The sequence below is a fragment of the Sminthopsis crassicaudata genome, chromosome 1, assembly GCF_048593235.1.
Source record: "Sminthopsis crassicaudata isolate SCR6 chromosome 1, ASM4859323v1, whole genome shotgun sequence".
NCBI classification, from domain to species: Eukaryota; Metazoa; Chordata; class Mammalia; order Dasyuromorphia; family Dasyuridae; genus Sminthopsis; species Sminthopsis crassicaudata.
Window position 1 is genome coordinate 168,129,005 of NC_133617.1, and position 19,035 is coordinate 168,148,039.

The 19,035-nt window shown below is 34.8% G+C and overlaps 1 protein-coding gene across 2 annotated transcripts; it reads left to right on the top strand.

Annotated features, from left to right (window-relative positions):
* The first annotated feature begins 227 nt into the window (after positions 1-227).
* On the top strand, positions 228-18,064 carry SNRNP48 (small nuclear ribonucleoprotein U11/U12 subunit 48). 2 transcript variants are annotated; one of them, XM_074271175.1, is made up of 9 exons: positions 228-446; positions 2,776-2,889; positions 3,331-3,391; positions 4,095-4,169; positions 13,191-13,379; positions 13,719-13,840; positions 15,180-15,298; positions 15,745-15,909; positions 17,766-18,064. In XM_074271175.1, exons 1-9 carry the CDS (start codon positions 279-281, stop codon positions 17,770-17,772), a joined length of 1,020 nt encoding a protein of 339 aa, XP_074127276.1. In that variant the 5' UTR covers positions 228-278; the 3' UTR covers positions 17,773-18,064. The 2 variants fall into 2 exon arrangements, with proteins under 2 accessions (XP_074127276.1, XP_074127266.1); XM_074271165.1 differs by having other exon boundaries at positions 17,790-18,064.
* Positions 18,065-19,035: the final 971 nt, after the last annotated feature.

Genomic DNA, 19,035 nt, shown 5'->3' on the forward strand with positions numbered 1-19,035 from the left:
TTTTTAATAAAATTTTTATTTTTATTTAACTCTGAATAGAATAAATTAATAATCCAATTTACTATGTGTTTGCAGTAGGTAAAGTACTATGTCAATCCGTACGTTTGCTAGGGTAAAACACAGATTTATTTATATCAGGGCACTTTCCCTTAAAGAACTCCCTGCTTCTTCCTCATTGGCTCTTCCAGACACGTGGGACATACAGCTCTACCCGCCCTCTCCTGACATCCCAGCCGTCCTTGCGCGCCCACAGGCGGCTGACTTTCCCAAACGCTGCGATGGAGGTGGCGCCAGCTCCGCCGCTGGATGATCGGCAGCATCTACAGCAGGAGCTGAGCGACTTTGTGGAGACCTGCTACAAGACGCTGGAGGAAGTGACAACTTCTCTAGGTTGGAGTCTCGCCGAGCTGGATCCCGGGGAAGGAGACTGCGAAGAATTAGAGCAGGTTAAGGCACCGGTCCGCGGGCGGGGCCTGCTGGGTGGTTCCATTGGCTTTCCGGGATGGGGATATTGGAGACTTCTTTCATTACCTGATCTGTCTATCTGTGGTAAATATTTGAAATGCAAAAGAAGAGGGAACAAAATGGATTTCGTTTTTAGTATTCCTAGTATTTAATACGTTGGTGGCGCTTACTAAATGCCTGAATGAAATTAATAAGTTGCGTTTCCCCCCTTTCCCTCAATGGTCGGCGCCGCTCTTGTCGCGCGTTTGGAAGAGCCAATGGGGATAGGAGCGTGGGACTAGGTTGGTGCTGCCGGTGGATTCTGGAAAATCGGGCCTTTTGGACGGGATTCTAGTTTTCCTGGTTTCCAGGAAGTGACACTCAAAGCTCGTGCTGCTCCGTTCCATCCTTGCCTAGGGATTTAGCCAACATTTTAATAGAGTTTTGAAGTTTACTAAGTGCATGTTTCACGTGCATCTTATTCCCGGGGAGATCGGTGCTGTTATTAAGCTTTTTATATATGAGGAAACTGAGGCTGAAGTTCAGGTTCGCCCAAGCAGGCAGGGATCCGCTTCATTATGAGTTCAGCCCTTTGATCTACTGGATCCCAAGGCTGTCACTAAATGAGTTAGTAGATTCCTTTCTTGGCATTTTCTGCCGGAGTTCTAGGGTCAAAAAACCGAAATGAGTAGGAAATGGGGAACCAAAGGAAACGTCAAAGGCCGGGCTTCTTTTTTGCAGTCCCTGTTAGATTTCTCAAGACACAGGTACTGAATAGGAAAATTCACAAAAATGGAGAGGCTGCTTTGTAAATTTTGTTAGCATGAGTAAGTGTGGGCTATTATTTCTGGTAAAGATTTGAAGTGTGTGTTTTTTTTTTAAAGTTCTATATATTTGGATTTCATGATCATTGACTCGTTAGGTTTCCTTTAAATCACCTTCCTAGTGCATTTAAAATTATTTAGATTCATTTTTTTATCTTTTTAAATCAATCTAAATGTGCAGTTTTCAATATTTGATATAAAAATATGGTGAAAATTTTCAATTGATTGCTGCAACTTAGGAAAATCATTTTCCTTGCAAAAGAGATGGAAATGATTTACTAATGTAAATGTCATTGATTGGTACCAAAGGAAAACACCTTTCCTCTTCTATTATTTATCACGTGTTATAATAGCAGACAGTAATTTAGTTTGTCTCCCTTTCAGTGGTTGCATATGTTATGAGGTGAACTTGAGAGTTGCTGAGTTAACAGCTTTAGTGAATAATGCCTTTTTTTTTTTTTTTTAATATTTTAATAGTTTTTATTTACCAGATACATGCTTGGGTAATTTTACAACATTGACAATTGCCAAACCTTTTGTTCCAATTTTTCCCCTCCTTCTCCCCGCCCCCCCTCCCCCATGGCAGGTTGACCAATACATGTTAAATATGTTGGAGTATAAATTAAATACAATATATGTATACATGTCCAAACAGTTATTTTGATGTAAAAAAAGAATCGGACTTTGAAACAATTAGCCTGTGAAGGAAATCCAAAATGCAGGTGGACAAAATTGGAGGGATTGGGAATTCTATGTAGTGTTCATAGTCATCTCCCAGAGTTCTTTCTCTGGCTGTAGCTGGTTCAGTTCATTACTGCTCTATTGGAGATGATTTGGTTCATCTCATTGTTGAAAATGGACGTGTCCATCAGAATTGATCATCATATAGTATTGTTGTTGAAGTATACAACAATCTCCTGGTCCTGCTCATTTCACTCAGCATCAGTTCATATAAGTCTCTCCAGGCCTCTCTGTATTCCTCCTGCTGGTCATTTCTTACAGAACAATAATATTCCATAATGGTGAATGATGTCTTTAAGGATATCTGTAATAAGCATGACCAAAAATTCACAAATTTCAGTGTGAATCACAAAATTCAGTCATAAATTTATAAATTAGAAAACTGAGATTCAGTTTAAACTTATTTAAAGTCACACAAGTAGTGACCACTAGATCTAGAATCTAGCTTTAAGGACCCATCAGGACTTTTCTCACTGTATCATAGTGCATTTCAGCCACTTTTAGACTTCCTGATTTAGAAATTTTCATTGAATCATGGTGAGTCCCAGTGGCCTATTCATGTCATGTGATGCTTTATATTAATCTGAAGGTAAAATTTGTTAAAAATTTATTGGTCAAGAAAAGTAGCAAGGTATAGTAGGCAACCCTAGAAGTCAGAAAACTTCCATTCTAGCCTTGAGTTCTTCCACTAATTAGCTGCATGCTCTGGGACAAGTTGCTTAACTTTCATCTCTAAATTTTATAATTATGATTATTTTCTTTGCAGACCGAAACTGTGGTGTGCCCTTATGATTCTAATCATCACATGCCAAAGTCATCTTTGGTGAGGCACATGGCATCTTGTAGGCTCAGGAAATTGGATTATACAAAAGAAGAAGAGGTACCGCATCTATATCTATACATATATATGTATTCTATGTAGATCTATGTATCTATGCTAGTAGTATATGTATTTTTTATATTTTTGTGAAGTGTGAAATTCCAAATATTTTGTGAAAAAATGAAATTATTGTTGCAAAAAAAAAAGAATAACTTTACTTTGAGACTTTGAATAAAAAATGTGGGGTTTTTTGGTTAAGCTTCTCTCATCTAATGCTCAATTTGTATATTACCTTTTCAAAAATAATTTTGCAATTAGTAGCACTTTCCTTTTTTTTAATAGGATGATAATATAAATACTTGCCTAGCTCTCAGATTATTATAGAAAGATAATTTAATCACACCAAACTAATATTTGCATCTTTATAAAAACCTTAATGTTAAAGCTTCTTATAGTCAAAAAAATTTTTTTTAAAGTTTTTTTTTTTTTTTCAATGTTTAGGCTGAAATGTATGATTCTGCTTTTTTCTATGGGAATGCAAAGATACCTGTAGTTCACCTGGGTAAGTATTAAGTCATTAGTTTGTTTTTGAAATAAAAATTCTGTAATTTTCACTTATTCCATAATAGAACACACTCTGGCAAATAGAAAAAAAAAATTCTTATGAAAAAATGAAATATATGAGAGAATGATGTACCTGATTCTTTAGTCCATGGGTTAGAAAATAGGTTTATATTTATTTGTGTCAGATGCTTTGCACAGATACTTTATATGGCTTGGGAGATTATACTTCCTGAGGAAAATAGGACCACAGCACTACTTGAGGATATGAGTAGGGTAACAAAAATCATTAGCTCATGTTCACAAATTTTCCCTGGGATGTACAGTTGCTCTTGCTTCATGTGTGATGGAATAGTTCTTTAAATGGTTTTCTAAGCACTTGGTCACTGACATGATTGATGTCACCATTCTGATTGGATGAGCTTTAGAAAAAGAATTTTTTGCCTTTGACCTCTAAAAGATAAGTCTTGATAAATGGTAGAAGTAGATAATGAGGAAGACTTCTAAAATGGAACTATGCTAAAATGAGTATTTCATTTTTTAAAAAAATTCCCATGTGATTGTGAATTTGGGTTTTCAGCATAAGGAAGCTGGACTGTATTTCATAATTTTTCTATCTTAGCATTAAGATGATTAAGCCTTTTTGACAAATCCTTTATGCCTTTTTTTTTTTTTTTTTTTTTTTTTTTTTTTTTTTTTTGCAGATAAAAATTTACAGTTCCAGATACTTAAACAAGCTAGGACTTCAAGTGGAAGAGATGGTGATGTTTATAGTCAAAGTAAGTGTCATACGTGGGTTAATTAAGAAAACTTGACAGATGGAATATTGTCATTAAAGCTTTTACTTGTCTCATCACGAGGGCAACAAGTTATTTTTTGTATATGTAACCAACATTTTCTTCAAGATAAATCATGTGGAAAGAATATGAGGAGAACAGAGTATAAGTTTTCAGTTTCTGAAATGATAATCTTGGTTTCCGCTTCATTTTGGATCTATGACTATCTTAGTAAAGCAGAGCCTCTCCCAAATACTACCCTAAAGACTTCATTGAACTCTTTATTTTATTTATGTAAACCAAATTTCGTAAACATTTTTTGAAACTTTGGAGAAGATAAAAAATTGAATTTTGCTTTATTTTTGAGGTAGATGAGGTACTTTCTATGTGAAACTGCCTTGTAAATAGATTCTTTTTGGCACGTTATGAAGTAAGTCTTGGATGAGCTCCAAGATAAATTTGTGTTGTATTGAATTTCATTTTTGGTGAATAGGAGAAGTATTCCTTTAAGACAAGAAAGGTCATGGCTCTCCTGGAATACCAGAGCTCATTTGGTTTGTTGCTGTCAGTAGCATACCTTGTATCTGGGAATGTACTAAATCAGGACACATAGTGGTCCATTTCAAATGCCATCTTCTTCTTCATGGCATTCCCTGATTCTGTTTCTTTTCTTCCTCCTTGTATGTCTCTTATACTCCTATCCCATTCCATTCTGCATTATACTATTGCATATTTGTATATGTGTCATGTTCTTTATGTTATAAGTTCTATAAGGTCAGGGGCAATGTCTTAGTTATTTTTTTTCCCCTAGTGTGTGTGTGATTTTTCATGTTCCATTTAGGATTTTTTTTGGCAAAGATACTATAGTGATTTGCCATTTTCTTCTCCAGCTCATTTGACAGATGAGAAAACTGAGGCAGACAGGGTTATGTGATTTGCTAGTAATTGTATGATTTGAAGTCAGAAGATGGACTTTTCTGACTCCAGGTCTAGCATGTTCTCCATTGTCCCATATAGCTGTTCTCACATATAACTTGGTTTGTGTGCTAACACCTGCACCCCTTGTCCACTAACCCCTACCTGTTTCTACAGGCTAAGTAAAGTTGTTCAGTTCTTTAAACTGACTTATCTTGAAATTGGTCCTGTTAAATTTAATGAGATTCATAGTCCTAATTAGAGTTTGTATTCTAGTCTTATTTCCCAAAGTGGATATTCCAGGTCTTTGGTACCAGATTTCACTTTCAGTGTTATAGTTGTTCTAGTCTTTCAAAGATGTGTCCTGCCTGGTACCTGCCTTCCTGGATGAGAAAAGCACTATTATTATTATCTAACTTTTAAAAGATTTGTTTTCCTTTGTGCTTTAGGACATCTTTCTTTCCCTTTCCTAGAAGTTTCAAGGCCTCTGGAAATTGAACACTTACTCTAACCTCTTTTTGTCCTCATTTTATCTGAATCATAGTCTCTAATGGTGTGTTGGTGATACTTGGCTTTTTCATTTATGATTCTAAGCTAGCCTTTCTTTCCTTAAGACCTGTCTGTTCCATATCAATTCAATCTGACAAGCATATTCTTTGTCTCTTTTTGTTTCAACATCCATATTCCATTTTGGGCCACTAAATTTCTGTTTCCTTCAGGATGCCTCTAGCTCTCAGTTTTTTTGCAGAGCAGATATAACTCCCATGAATGATCCCAGAGAGTATCTTTTTTGATACAGGTTACCAGCTTTCCTCAACTCCCTTATTATCTGATGAGTCATTACTTTGATGAGTCATGGCAGTTGGTCTTCCAGAAGTTGATCATTATGGACATTCAATATTAATATTTTTTAAGTGGACAACAAAAACTAGAAAAATTTTTCCTTAATTTCAACTAAAGGAGAAGATGTTCACTCAGAAGCAGACATGGGAACAAATTAGTTAACAAGTTTCTTAATTAATTTGTTTAAAGGAAGGTATTATAGAGATCTCTTATGGAAGTATAAGGGCATTCCTGACCATTGGCAATGGCTACAATGATCACATTGTTAGGGAATTGTTATTGAGGCAATAATCTATGTTGATATCAAAATTAACTTCTCTTGAGCTGATAAAAGTTTGATTCCTTTAACTGTCAACATTTTAATTTATTGGGTAGAAGATAAAGAAGTTTTAAAAAATTAATTTTACCTTAACTTTGAATTAGTTAACTAAAAATTAATTCTCATGTCTGATTTTGTCATGAAAGGTTATGTACAGTTGTTTTTAAGATACAGAAATATTTTTTAAAAGCATTTTTTAAATAACTTTTCTTATAGGATATTTATGGAGGGATTTTAAAGATAATTAACCCCCTCATTTTATAGATGAGGAAAATAAGGGCCAGAGAAATTAAAGCATTTGCCTGAAGTCATCTAAGTAATAAGATGTAGGACTTCAAATGCTGTAGTAGTAGTAGTTCTAGGAAAGGCACCATTGAGTAAAAGGGAGTGGCAAACTTAGGAACAAGAGAATGGCGTGATATCCCACTCTGATACTGAAGTAGCTATGTAGCCATCCTCACTTTATTTAAACTTTCTGAGCTTTGTCATCTGAAAAATGGAGATAACTTGTCTCAAAGGGTTTTTTTGATGTTCAAATAATACATTTTAAATTACTTTGCAGACTGTACACATGTTAAAAATTTTAGAACCTTATTTCATAACATCATGAAAGAAGATCAGTAAAAATTAGATCTTTGGGTTTTTGTGAGAAAGAATATTTTAATTATGCATAAGAATGTCTATCTTAACTTGATAGAAGCCCCTTTAATAAAGACATGTAAAGAATATAGAACATATGAAGTACTTCAAGCTAATACTATATACTAGTATCAGAGAATCTTTCATAACATTTCTGAGCAGTATGTAGGAGAGACGATATGCTTTTGATAGATGGGGAAATGAAAGCATCAAGTACTTAAGTACTTAAGCATCAAGTATCAATTAATAATTTGTTTTAGGTCACATCATTAATTAATGGCTGAGCTGATCCCTAATTAATAGAATTTAATAGAGTTTTTCTTACTCTCAGTCTGCAAACTATATATAGGGCTTTGTGCTTCTCTGAAAAAGCAAGCTGCCCTTAGAGAAATTAAGGAAGCATGATTCTTCACCTCTAGGTGTTGCTCTAACCCAACTGTAATAATTCAATCATAGTTAAAATTCTTGGAATTCTAGTAACCATCTACACAAATTTACAGATATACACTCTAAATATATATTGATTCTATTCATACTTCACACATTAAGGCTTTAAACAAAGGATTCTGTGTAAAAGTATGTATAAATGGCAGAAGATAGTGACATTAATTTTATGTCTTAGGTTTTCTACTTATGCTATGAGGTTAGAAGAAAATTTTGATCTTCCTCTAGATCTATAAGTCTATATTTCTAATAGCATTATTATACTTGATCTATATAATAATAATCATATTCTCACTGTACAGTCATATGAAGTTTTATGGTATTTCTAAATGGTTTTATTCACATTTTCATTTGGCCCTCATAACCCTCTGAAAAAGACAAGTTGTAGTTTTATCCCCATATTATAGATGATGAACTGCTGAAACCAAATATTAAAGATTGAAATTAGTACAATGTGTAATATAATGAAAAGAATTTTCCTTTAGAGTCAATGGTTTTGCATTTAAGTCTTACCAATTGCTATTTCTATGACTTTGCATATGTCATTTAGGGCTTCTCTTCCTCATCTGGAAAATAGGGAGGGTTGGATTAGATGATCTCCAAAGTCCCTTTTAGTACCAAATATCTGTCTTCTGATAAAATACTGTGTTTTAATTGTTAAACTTTATAGGATAGTTAAATGTGCCATAATAATTTGTAAAAGAAGCTTCAGCATTGAATGCCAACTGTAGGTTAGTAAAGGAAATTGGAGAGGAGACAGAAGCCACCTATATAGAAAATTCAGGTGTAATATTCTATATACTGTGATGTTTCAATGCAAACATTATTAATCTATGTTAGGTCTTTCGGTAGCAGCATTTCATATTGTTTGTTTTTCAGAAATGTGATGTATATATGTAATACATTCTTATGAGTTAAATGTGGTTTATAGTTAATAATTTTTCCCCCTTCTTCTCTTTCAGTATTTGGGGTGAGTATAAGGAGGAATTAGGAACATCATTGTACTCCCTATTAAAAGATTTGCAGTATCCTTTTTGCAGATATCCTTTCAAAAGTGTCAAATGTTACTAAACTTTATTTTGATGGACTGCAGAACATTGTTTATTTAACTTGATTTTCTTTTGTTTGATTCAGAGGAAAAGAAATATTAGTGTTCTTTCTTTCACCCTGCTTTAGTAACTTGATATGAAAGAAATTAAAGGGAAGTGTGTTGTCCTTCCCTTCATCTCTTCCTAGCCACATTGAAGAGTAAATTGCATTTCTATTTTTAAGAATAGTGAAAACATGGACAAAGCTGATTGTAGAGTTACATTTTTCTGATATTTGTGTGACTTTCTCTAATTTTCATTGCCTTTACTCTGTTAGGTATTAGACAGAGTTGACTCATTTAAAAATTTTATATCTGTTATAGAAATGATACTTTAATAGTGCTTAGACTAAAACCTTCTTTTTTGTGACAACTAGTAGTATACTATACTACAGTACTAGTATACTATAGTATACCTACTAAATCAAACCCTCTAGTAGTAGAAATGGTTAGGGTACTAGTGCAAAAGCAAATTAAGGAATTGTTTTCCAAATTACTGTTTTTAATTTTTCTACAGACTGGTGAACAGTCATTTGTCATTCTAGGTTGTTTAGTTCTTCAGATATTTTTTGGTGTGAGGCAGTTGGGGTTAAGTGATTTGCCCAGGGTCACACAGCTAGGCAGTGTTAAGTGTCTGAGACCAGATTGAACTCAGGTCCTCCTGACTCCAGGGCTGGTGTTCTATTCACTGAGGCACCTAGCTGCCCCCAGATATTCTTTTAAGAGTTCTTTTCACTTCTACTTCTTGTCTAGGATATCACTGGAATTGCTTCTTACCTAAAAAAGTTTCTAAGAAGGACCAGTGACTTGGCATTGTATTGTAAATTAGGACATTAAGATAAAATCAACTTGAGTTATTCCTTTGGATTAACCCAGTAATTATTAAAATAATTCTTTAGGAACGCTTGGTCTATATTGTATCATAACCAATGCAGTTTGGAAACTTATTTGCATTTGTAAATGGTGAAGAACAGAAAGAATGTAACTTACTTTTTCTATAATCATATGATTATATTGAGAGCCTCAAATTCCCAAATATTTCTGTTCACTTGTTAATTTGTCACTGCAAGGTACTGTGCTTATTCATTTTTTCCATTAATGAATTGGTTTGGAAAGTTGCAAGTATTGTTAGTTGGTTTTAAATTAATTTGGTATTTATTTTTTTGAGGATGGTAACTAATATAAGAAGAATTTGGTATTACTTTTGTTGGTTTATTTTTGGCCTAGAAAATTCTGGAATCTCTAAAAGTAAGCTGAATAATTATATGCAGAAAATTATGTATTTCATGTACTTCTATGCTGATTTACATATCAAAGATGCTGAATACTCCGTTAGTAACTCTTGCCTGACCAAGGGTCCCATCTATATTGATTACCAGTAAGTGATCAAATAGTCTGTACTTCAGTATCTCTAGTGAGGAGGAACTTACTGCCTTCCAAAGAGGCCTGTTTCATTTTTAAACAGTTCTAATTGTTAGGAAATTTTTATTTATATCAGGCCTAAATATATGTTTCTGCAATGTTTACTCATTGTGCTTTGTTTTGCCCTCTGAGAATAGCACACTAAGTCCTATGTGACAGACCTTCAAATACATGAATAGTTATCACATTTTTCCTAAGTATTCTCTTCTTTTAGCTAAACACCCCCAGTTTATTTAACTGATCCTCCAGTGTCATGTTCTCTAATTCTCTCATCACCTTGGTTATTCTTCTTGACATTCTTTTTTTCCTAAAATTTGGTACACAGAAATGAACACTAGAGCAGAGTATAGCAGAATGATTATCTTCCCTTGTTCTGGGAACAAAGTATCTCTCTCAGTATTGCAGCCTAAGCTGCTAGTCACTTTTTTGGTTGCCATGTTACATTGTTGACTCATTGAGTTTGCTGTTCACTAACACTTAATTTTTTTTTCCACAGGAAATGTTGTCTAGCTATATCCTCCCATCCTTTATTTGTAAAGTTGATTTTTTAAAAATCCTAGTATAGGATTTTATGTTCAGGAACTAACATATCTGAGTGAGCAATTAAATTAGTGGCTTTATTCTGTGTGCAAGAATAAGTAACAAAGTACATTAGAAATTCAAACATAAGAAAGTATATTTGGTATCATCTCTGCCAGAGGCTTGGTGGGATGAAACTGATGGCTAGAATGTAACTCTGGAAGGATATTCTCTATTCCTAAGGAATAAGATATACAAATGGAGTTAGGAGATGGTTTTTTGCTGGTAGGTTGAATGGGAGAAGGAAGGAGTAGCATGATTTTAATAAAAAAAGTAATAGCTAGCACTTATATAGCACTTTAAGTGGATTGTAAAGAGATACTCATGAGAAAATCTAAGAATGAGAGAAGGAAAACTTGTGAAGAACATTTAAGTGAAGATCAACAGAGCTAGAAGTGATACTATAAGGATATTATACTTTTCATGAAGAAGAAGGAGGTAGATTATAAACCTGAAGCATGGTCACATAGTAGTAGCAGGGGTCTTTAATAATATATCCATCTACTAGAGTTCTGTTAATGCACAAAGCAGAGCAACTAATAGTTTTTCACCTTGCTTTAAGAGTAATTAAATTCTTAAAAGGTGAAAAATCCAACAAAGGGAAGTGCTATTTTAGATCTGATTGTTGACAACAAAGAAGCTTCGCTAAAATTAGTCTGTTTATAGTGCTACTAGTCTAGTTACCTTGTTAAGAAAGTACATAAAATTAGTCTAATCTGGGTAGATTTTATCTCATGGTAGATTTTTAGTCATTGCTATTTCCCTTAGTGCTCACCAGGAATAGAAGTAAGGCTTAATGACTTAAAGAATATAGATTCTAACCTCTTCCCTTTTTGAAAACTGGGACATTTTCACTAATCTAATTCTGCCACATCTCTTACTATTCAAGATGAGCATATGTCTTCCATATGCTAGGTACGAGGTTAAGTGCTGAGAATAGAAAGAAAAACTACATAAGAGCTCCTAACACTCAGGGAACTTCCATTCCATCAGAGGAGACATGTATATATGTAAGTCTTTATCAAACTGATATAAAATTAATACCACACAATCAGGGAGAGGGGAGGAAAGTATTTATATAAAGGGTGATGCTTGAACTGAATATTAAAGGACGTGAAGGATTCTTTAAAACTTAAGTGAAGGGGGCCTGCATTCTCTGCAGAGAAGGACCAATGCAAAATAGCAGGTAGAGTGATGTGTGAGAAAAAGTGAATAGCCAGTTTGGCTAGAGCCTGAAGAAGAACTGTAAGAAGAACAGTGATCTATAATGAGGTCGGTAAGTAGTTAGGTTTGTGCTCAGGATGAATCACTTTGACAGCTGGGGAAGCCAGATTGGGGAAAGGATGGACTTGAGACAGAGATCTATCAGAAGGCTTGCACTTCTCCAGGAGAGAAATGATGAGGGCCTGAACTAAGGTGGCAGATGTGTTAAAAAGTGGACACAATTGAAAGAGATTGTGGAATTAGAAAGGACAAGATTTGGCAATTGATTGGGTCTGTGGGGTGAGGGAGAAAGGGGCATCGAGGCTGATGAGATTAGAAACTTTGGAGACTAGAAGAAAGGTGGTGCTTTCTATTAATATAGAGTAGTTTAGAAGAGATGGATGAGTTTTAGGAGAAGTTCTCTTTTGGGTATGTTGACTCTGAGATGTCTGTTGGATATCCAGTTTGAGATGTTTAATAGATAGGCACACTATTAGCTGTATATATAGACCTGTGAGTCTCCAGCATAGAGTCTGCTGTAGTCATTGAGAGATGTACCAAGGACAGAGCCTTGGGGCCCATTCCCAAGTACTGATTGTAATATGAGCCAGCAGAGGAGTTCACCTGGCATATCTGCCCATTCTTTGAGTGCTCTAGAAGGTACTTTGGCCAGAGATAGTGGCTCATTGAGGACAATTCCTCACTTATTTTAGGTTTCTAATTCCTGGTTACATTTTATTTCTATTCCAAAGAAAACAAAATCAGAAATGAAATGAGTTGATTAGTTCAGTTCTCTTTTCATTGTCATTCTGTCCTCCCTTTCCCCCTCTCCCTACAGCAGGTACAGCCCTTTTACAATAATAATACCCCTATCATAGGTGGAAAAGGAAACATATTTTGTCTTTAGTATTAATTGCCATGAATATTTCATTCTTGACTTTAGTCCTCCTGATTGAATTCTTATGAGACTACTATGCTAGCCTATTCTTTGTTATTTGCCTTTGGTTTCATCTTCTATTCATGATTTAAAAATCTGAGTTGTTTGGTGAGTTTCTGGTGCATCTACATCAGTCTCTAGATGCAGTTTCTATTTTTCTCCCCCTCATTTGAATCATTTATCTTTGTAGAACTGAAGAGACTAATGCAGTTGCACAGGGATATAGCCATCTCAGAATATACCATTCTCTTCCCAAATCACAAAGCCCCCTAAGTTCTAGTTTATCTGGTATGTATGATATATTTTATTTTGACAAAGCAGATACTTTCCAACATGACTCATTTTAAAATTTCATAGTAGCAATGTCAGAAGTATCACCCTGAGGAATTTTCCTAAGTTATTGATAAGCCTTTTGCTTTACTAAGTCTCTCACTGCAGAAGTCTTTACTACTATTGTGAACAAGCAAATCCTTTATTATGGACAATTGACAATATAAATACATGTATTAAATATTCAGGAGTTGCTCAATAATGACTGATATTTGTCCTGGTATTCTGATTTTAGTAATATGTATTAATATTGGTTTATTCTATATTGTTTCATGTATTTTTCTTGTCACTGTGTTTCTACTCTAGGAATTTATTCTTCTGTGCCTATTGAAGTGCCTCAGAATCACAAACGTTTCATCTGTGACTTGACCCAAGCTGATCGTCAGGCCATCTTTGATTATGTCCTTGAAGAGACAAAGAAACAGCGATCCAGATCACAGATCACTGAAAATGACAGTGACCTTTTTGTAGATCTGGCTGCTAAAGTCAATCAAGGTTTGAGATATAATACTGTCGTTTAAATATTTGTTATTTGATATAGATTAAGATTATAGTCATTTTAAAATTTCTTTAAAAAAGTGAGTTACATCTTCCTAATCAGTGAAATTTCATATATGTGTTTACATGGGACTTTTGAATAGGCTTGAATTCCTCTTTTTATTAATGTAAGAGCTCTGTTTCTAATTTCACTCTTATTTGGTCTGTTTATGTAAGGTAGAATCTTTGACTTTTTAATGAATGCATTACAGTTGAAATGTTATTTGGTTTACTGTGAATGCTGAGTTTTTAAGAAAAAAAAAATTTGCATATATGATCATTGTGTTTTATTTTTAGATGATAGTCAGAAGGGTCCAAAATCTCATCTTGAAATTCTGGCGGAAATGAGAGATTATAAAAGACGACGTCAGTCCTATAGAGCAAAGAATGTTCATATTACCAAAAAGTCCTATACTGAGGTAAGAGATGACCAGAAAATGATTTGTTTGCTTTGAATTCCTACTTTTTAAATCTCCATGGAGCCCCAAGATGCTGCAGGGATATTTTGGAAAGTAAAAAATAAATCTGGGGTAGACATTTAATAGCATGTAGTATCTTTTTACTCAAAAAATTAATTCTTTGATAAGAAATGGGTTTTCAGAATGTTTTAAACAGTACAGAGGGACTTATAGCCTTAAACAGTTCTTAAGATCATAAGTGCCTTTATGAACTTAGCTAATGTATAGGTTAAGAACTCTAAATATTTTACTACTTAGAGGAAAATTAGAGTTGATTTCATACCATTCTGTATTTTGATGGCAGCAGAAAGTCTTTGGCTTATATAAAGTAAAATACAGTATAAAATTGACTCTGATTTTTACTTATCTCCTTTGCCCTTTTTAACTTTATGTCTAACTTATAGGAATGTCTTTCCTTCCCTATTTGAATATAGTCTCTGTAAGGAAAGGGACTGTGTTATTTTTATGTATTTTTTTGTATCTCTCATGCCTTGCATCCAGTAGATGTTTAATAAATAACATTTTTAATTCATGTTGTATTTATTGTAGCTTTAGTCCATACTAATAAATCATATATTCTTTCTTATTTAACGTATTTTTTCAATAACTGTATTATAATCCTTTTGAGGTCGGGTAGCATTTAAAATTTTCATATGTATTTACCATAATGTTTAACAGAATATTGGGTACACAAAATAAAATACTACTTTTTCCCTATCAAGCAGCTAATTGTTTCATTTTACTGTTTAAAATCTCCTAGTGATTCACCATTTCTCTCTCTGGCTTTTTAATCTTCATCCTTGATCTCTTAGCCCTTGCAGTTGTGTATATATCATCTAATATTTTTTTTCTCTAATATGTTAGCATTCTTTGATTGTAAGAATATGACCTTGCTATCTAGCCTATGTAAGACACTTCCAGTTCTGAATTTATTTTCCCCATTTTCTCTTCTCTTTCCTAACCTTCTTTTCTTAACTTTGAAGAACCTTCTTAGCTTCTCTAAAACTTGACCTAGTTACACAGAAGGGAAAAGAATGGACTCTATACAGATTGTCTCTGTAAACAGTTTTAGAATCACTGTGGACACTAGTTAAAGGAGGTTGAGAGAGAAAAATGGGGTATGAAAGAAATATAAATAGTCCCTGTTCTCAAAGAATTTCCTGTTTACTTAGGAAGTCAGAATAAAAACTTCTGAAATGACTGAATGGTTCCATATTTTGCATGTTAGATATAAACCCCTTTAATTGTCTACCTCCTCTCATTTGCAATGAATACTCTCCCATATTCTTCCTCTACTTAGGTGATTAGAGATGTGATCAGTGTGCACATGGCAGAGCTCAGCAATCATTGGCAGGAGGAAGTGGAACAAGCAGAGGATGATGCTGAAAATGCTTCTAACTCAGCAAAATCTTCAGGAAGGTATGTACACCCCTTTTTTGGCATTGTCAAAAAGTTCTTTTCTGAGCATGTTCTTATTAAATTCATGAACTCTGCCATAATTCTAGAATTTTCAGAACTATTTAAAACAATTTAATTTTTTTTTTTTTGTTAAATACTTTTTGGTTTTATTCAAGATGAGATCCTTTTCCTGGGCTGCTACCATAATAATCCTCTTAGTCTGTGTCATAGCATTGTCTTGTAAATGCAATTACCTTATAATTTGTTTCTTTCCATTCTAACCTCTCAGAAGAGGGGTGAAAGAAATCACTTGTTTGATTTTGAATTCCACTATGGAGAAAACTGTATTACTTGGAGATTTCATTGTTTAATATAGTGTACATGGGTGTGGCATAGCTTTCTTTTGCACAAAGAAGAGGAAAGGAAAGATGCCTACTTAGGATTCACTAGCTAATATTGCTTTCCAGAAAGGAGGAAAGAAGGTCAGCTTCAGTAGATTCACGACAGTCTGGGGAAAGCCATAAAGATGCCGACCACTCGAGACACAGAAGAGATAGAAGTCGGAGCCCACGGAAACGAAAAAGAAGTAAGGAGAAGGAGAGAGAGAGGGACTTACGGAGAAAGAGAGAGAGGTAAGTTTAAGCGCCTTCTTGTAAACTACCATTGAGGTCAATCCTACCTGTTAGTGGAGTGCTTACCTGCTATCCCCTGGCGGCTGGGTGGCGCAGTGGGTAGGCCCACTACCCAATAGGCCTGCAGACAGGGACACATCCATCCTCACACTCACTAGCTCAGTGACTCTAGGCAGATTTCTGCTTCAGTTTTCTCAGCTGTAAAATGAGAATAGTGTCACTTAGTTCTCAGGGTGGTTATGAAGTTTGTGAGATAATATTTATACAGCACTTGTCTTGGAACATAGTAGGCCTTTAATAATATTTATTTTCTTCCCTCCTACTGTGTTGTTATTGTTGTTCAGTCATTTTCAGTTGTTTTTGACTCTTCCCCAGCTCATTTTACAGATGAGGAAATGGAGGCAAACAGGTTAAGTGGACTTGCCCAGAGTCATATGGCTAGTAAATGTCTGAAGCCAGATTTGAAATCAGTTCTCCTGACTCCAGGCCAGCTGTTGTACCTAACGGACCACTAGCTGCCTGCTAGTACTTGTCAGCTAAGGATAGCTGAGGAACAGGCCTTGATGTCAGGGGGCTTAGAGTCCAACATGGCAGAGAGGTGAATACTTACAACTGTGATAAAGGACTTATGACTGAAGGGGAAAGGATGCTGTGAACATGTGGCGAAAGGTCGTGCTCACTTTCTCAGGCAGCATCAGGGAAGGTTTGTGGAGATGGCCTTTGAGGGGAGCCTTGAAAGATGACGTATATCTGTGTGGAGACTCTGGACCAGGCCCTGAGACTAGGAGTTTTTACCCACTGGCTCTGGGACTTAGAGGAGGAGAAGAGAAGATGAGGCAGCGACTTCTCATGCCTGGGGGTTGTGATTTAGGAGCCTCTTGTTTTATTTGGTGGGTCATGTGGAGGAGCAACGTGGTGAGGAAGATTGCTTAGGCAGTAGTGTGAGACCTCTGTTGGAAAGGGAAAAAAGCCAGGGAGGTGGGAGGCTGGTAGGGTGGTCTGGACTACAGAGGAGAAGGCTGCATGCAGTGTGTGAGAGAAAAGGCCCAGATATGGAGGTTGAGGTGATGGCATTGGCCATTAAAGGGATGGTGTGTGAGGAGGGCAATCAGAGAGCTTGTCAGTTTTTGAGGGTAACATGGCAGTAGTATTAAAAGAAATAGGGGAAGAGGGCAGCTAAGTAGCACAGTGAATAGAGCACTGGCCCTGGAATCATGAGGACCTGAATTCAAATATGGTCTCAGACGTTTGGCACACACCAGTTAGTTGTGTGACCCTGGGCAAGTCACTTAACCCCTAATGCCTTGGACTCCCCGCTCCCCTAAGAAAAAATAAAAGAAAGAAAGAAATAGATATGTTAGATTATTTCTTGCTTTCTTCATTTTATTGTTTTTGGTTTTTATTAGTGTGAACTGAACTTTGGAGGGCTAGGGAAAAGATCTAAATCCTCAGATTCATTAATTTTATTCTATGATCATGACTCTTATAAGGGTTTTAATGATTGAGGTCACTAACACTTAAGTGATGGGTTTTTTTTTTTGTTTTGTTTTGTTTTTTTAAATTAACTGTGGATTTCAAGTTTCTTTGTACCACTGATTAATTCTATTCAAAGAATACCACATTATTTGTAGGCTCAGGTTTAATCCTTAATTCACAGAAATGAATGTTTTCTTTGTGATCTTTTTTGGTTAATAAAATGGAAATATATTGTCTTTCTCTGGTCTGCTTTTGATGATTGCTTATCCTTGGATTCTTACTAATTGTGTCTTATACCCAAATTTGTAGTTTGAATGTTAAGTGATCTATCTGTTCTTAATTATTAAAGTTTTTGAAACTGACATTAAAATATTTAATAGTTTATAATATCTTTTTTATTTTAGAGATGAAGAAAGGCATCATGGCCATAAAAGAAGAAAATAGCAGAGTAAGAGTCAGGAAGATAAATAGAAATATTTATGCATATGTATTTGTTAATGATGTTTATGTAATAAGAACTAATGATGATAGTTCAACTATCTCAGCTACTTGAGGGACCAAGGAATATAATATACTTATTTTTGTTATAATTGCATTTTGTTGGGACTGTGTATAATTAAAATTTCTATGTAATGCTCAAATTATTATTGTTTTTATCAATAAACATTCATTAATATCAGACTTTGTTGGTTACTAAAAACCTTAATTATATACTTTAATGTCCTCATTGTGATGAGATTGTCAATTTCTCATTTCTGATTTTGTTGGAAAATTTTTTCTTTTTGATCACTTATAACATTTATCATAAAATGCTTAACCTGATCTAAATAAGAGAGCATTTGTTAGAACAAAAGTCTTAAGCCAAGAAATTGAGACTTGGCAGAGTCAAAGAACAAGTTTTCTCAAGATTTCATTATTTCTGTGAGCTTTGACAATTCAGGTGAAAAATTGGCACAAATGTCAAATATTTAGAACTTTTTTGGTTTTGTTAAATATGTTGAATACAACATATGTATACATAGCCATATAATTATTTTGCTGCACAAGAAGAATCGGACTTTGAAATAATGTAAAATTAACCTGAGAAGGAAATAAAAAATGCAAGTGGACAAAAACAGAGAAATTAGAAATGCTATGTAGTGGTTCACACTCATTTCTTAGAGTTCTTTCGCTGGGTGTAGCTAGTTCTGTTCTTTATTGAACAACTGGAACTGATTTGGTTCATCTCATTGTTGAAGAGAACCACATCCATCAGAATTGATCATCATATAGTATTGTTGTTGAAGTATATAATGATCTCCTGATCCTACTCATTTCACTCAGCATCAGTTCGTGTAAGTTTCTCCAGGCCTTTCTGAAACCCTCCTATTGCTCATTTCTTACAGAACAATAACATTCCATAACATTCATATATTATAACTTATTCAGCCATTCTCCAATTGATGGGCATCCATTCAATTTCCAGTTTCTAGCCACTACAAAAAGGGCTGCCACAAACATTTTGGCACATAAAGGTCCCTTTCCCTTCTTTAAGATCTCTTTGGGATATAAGCCAAAACTTAGTAATAATAACACTGCTGGATCAAAGGATATGCACAGTTTGATAACTTTTTGAGCATAGTTCCAAATTGCTCTCCAGAATGGCTGGAT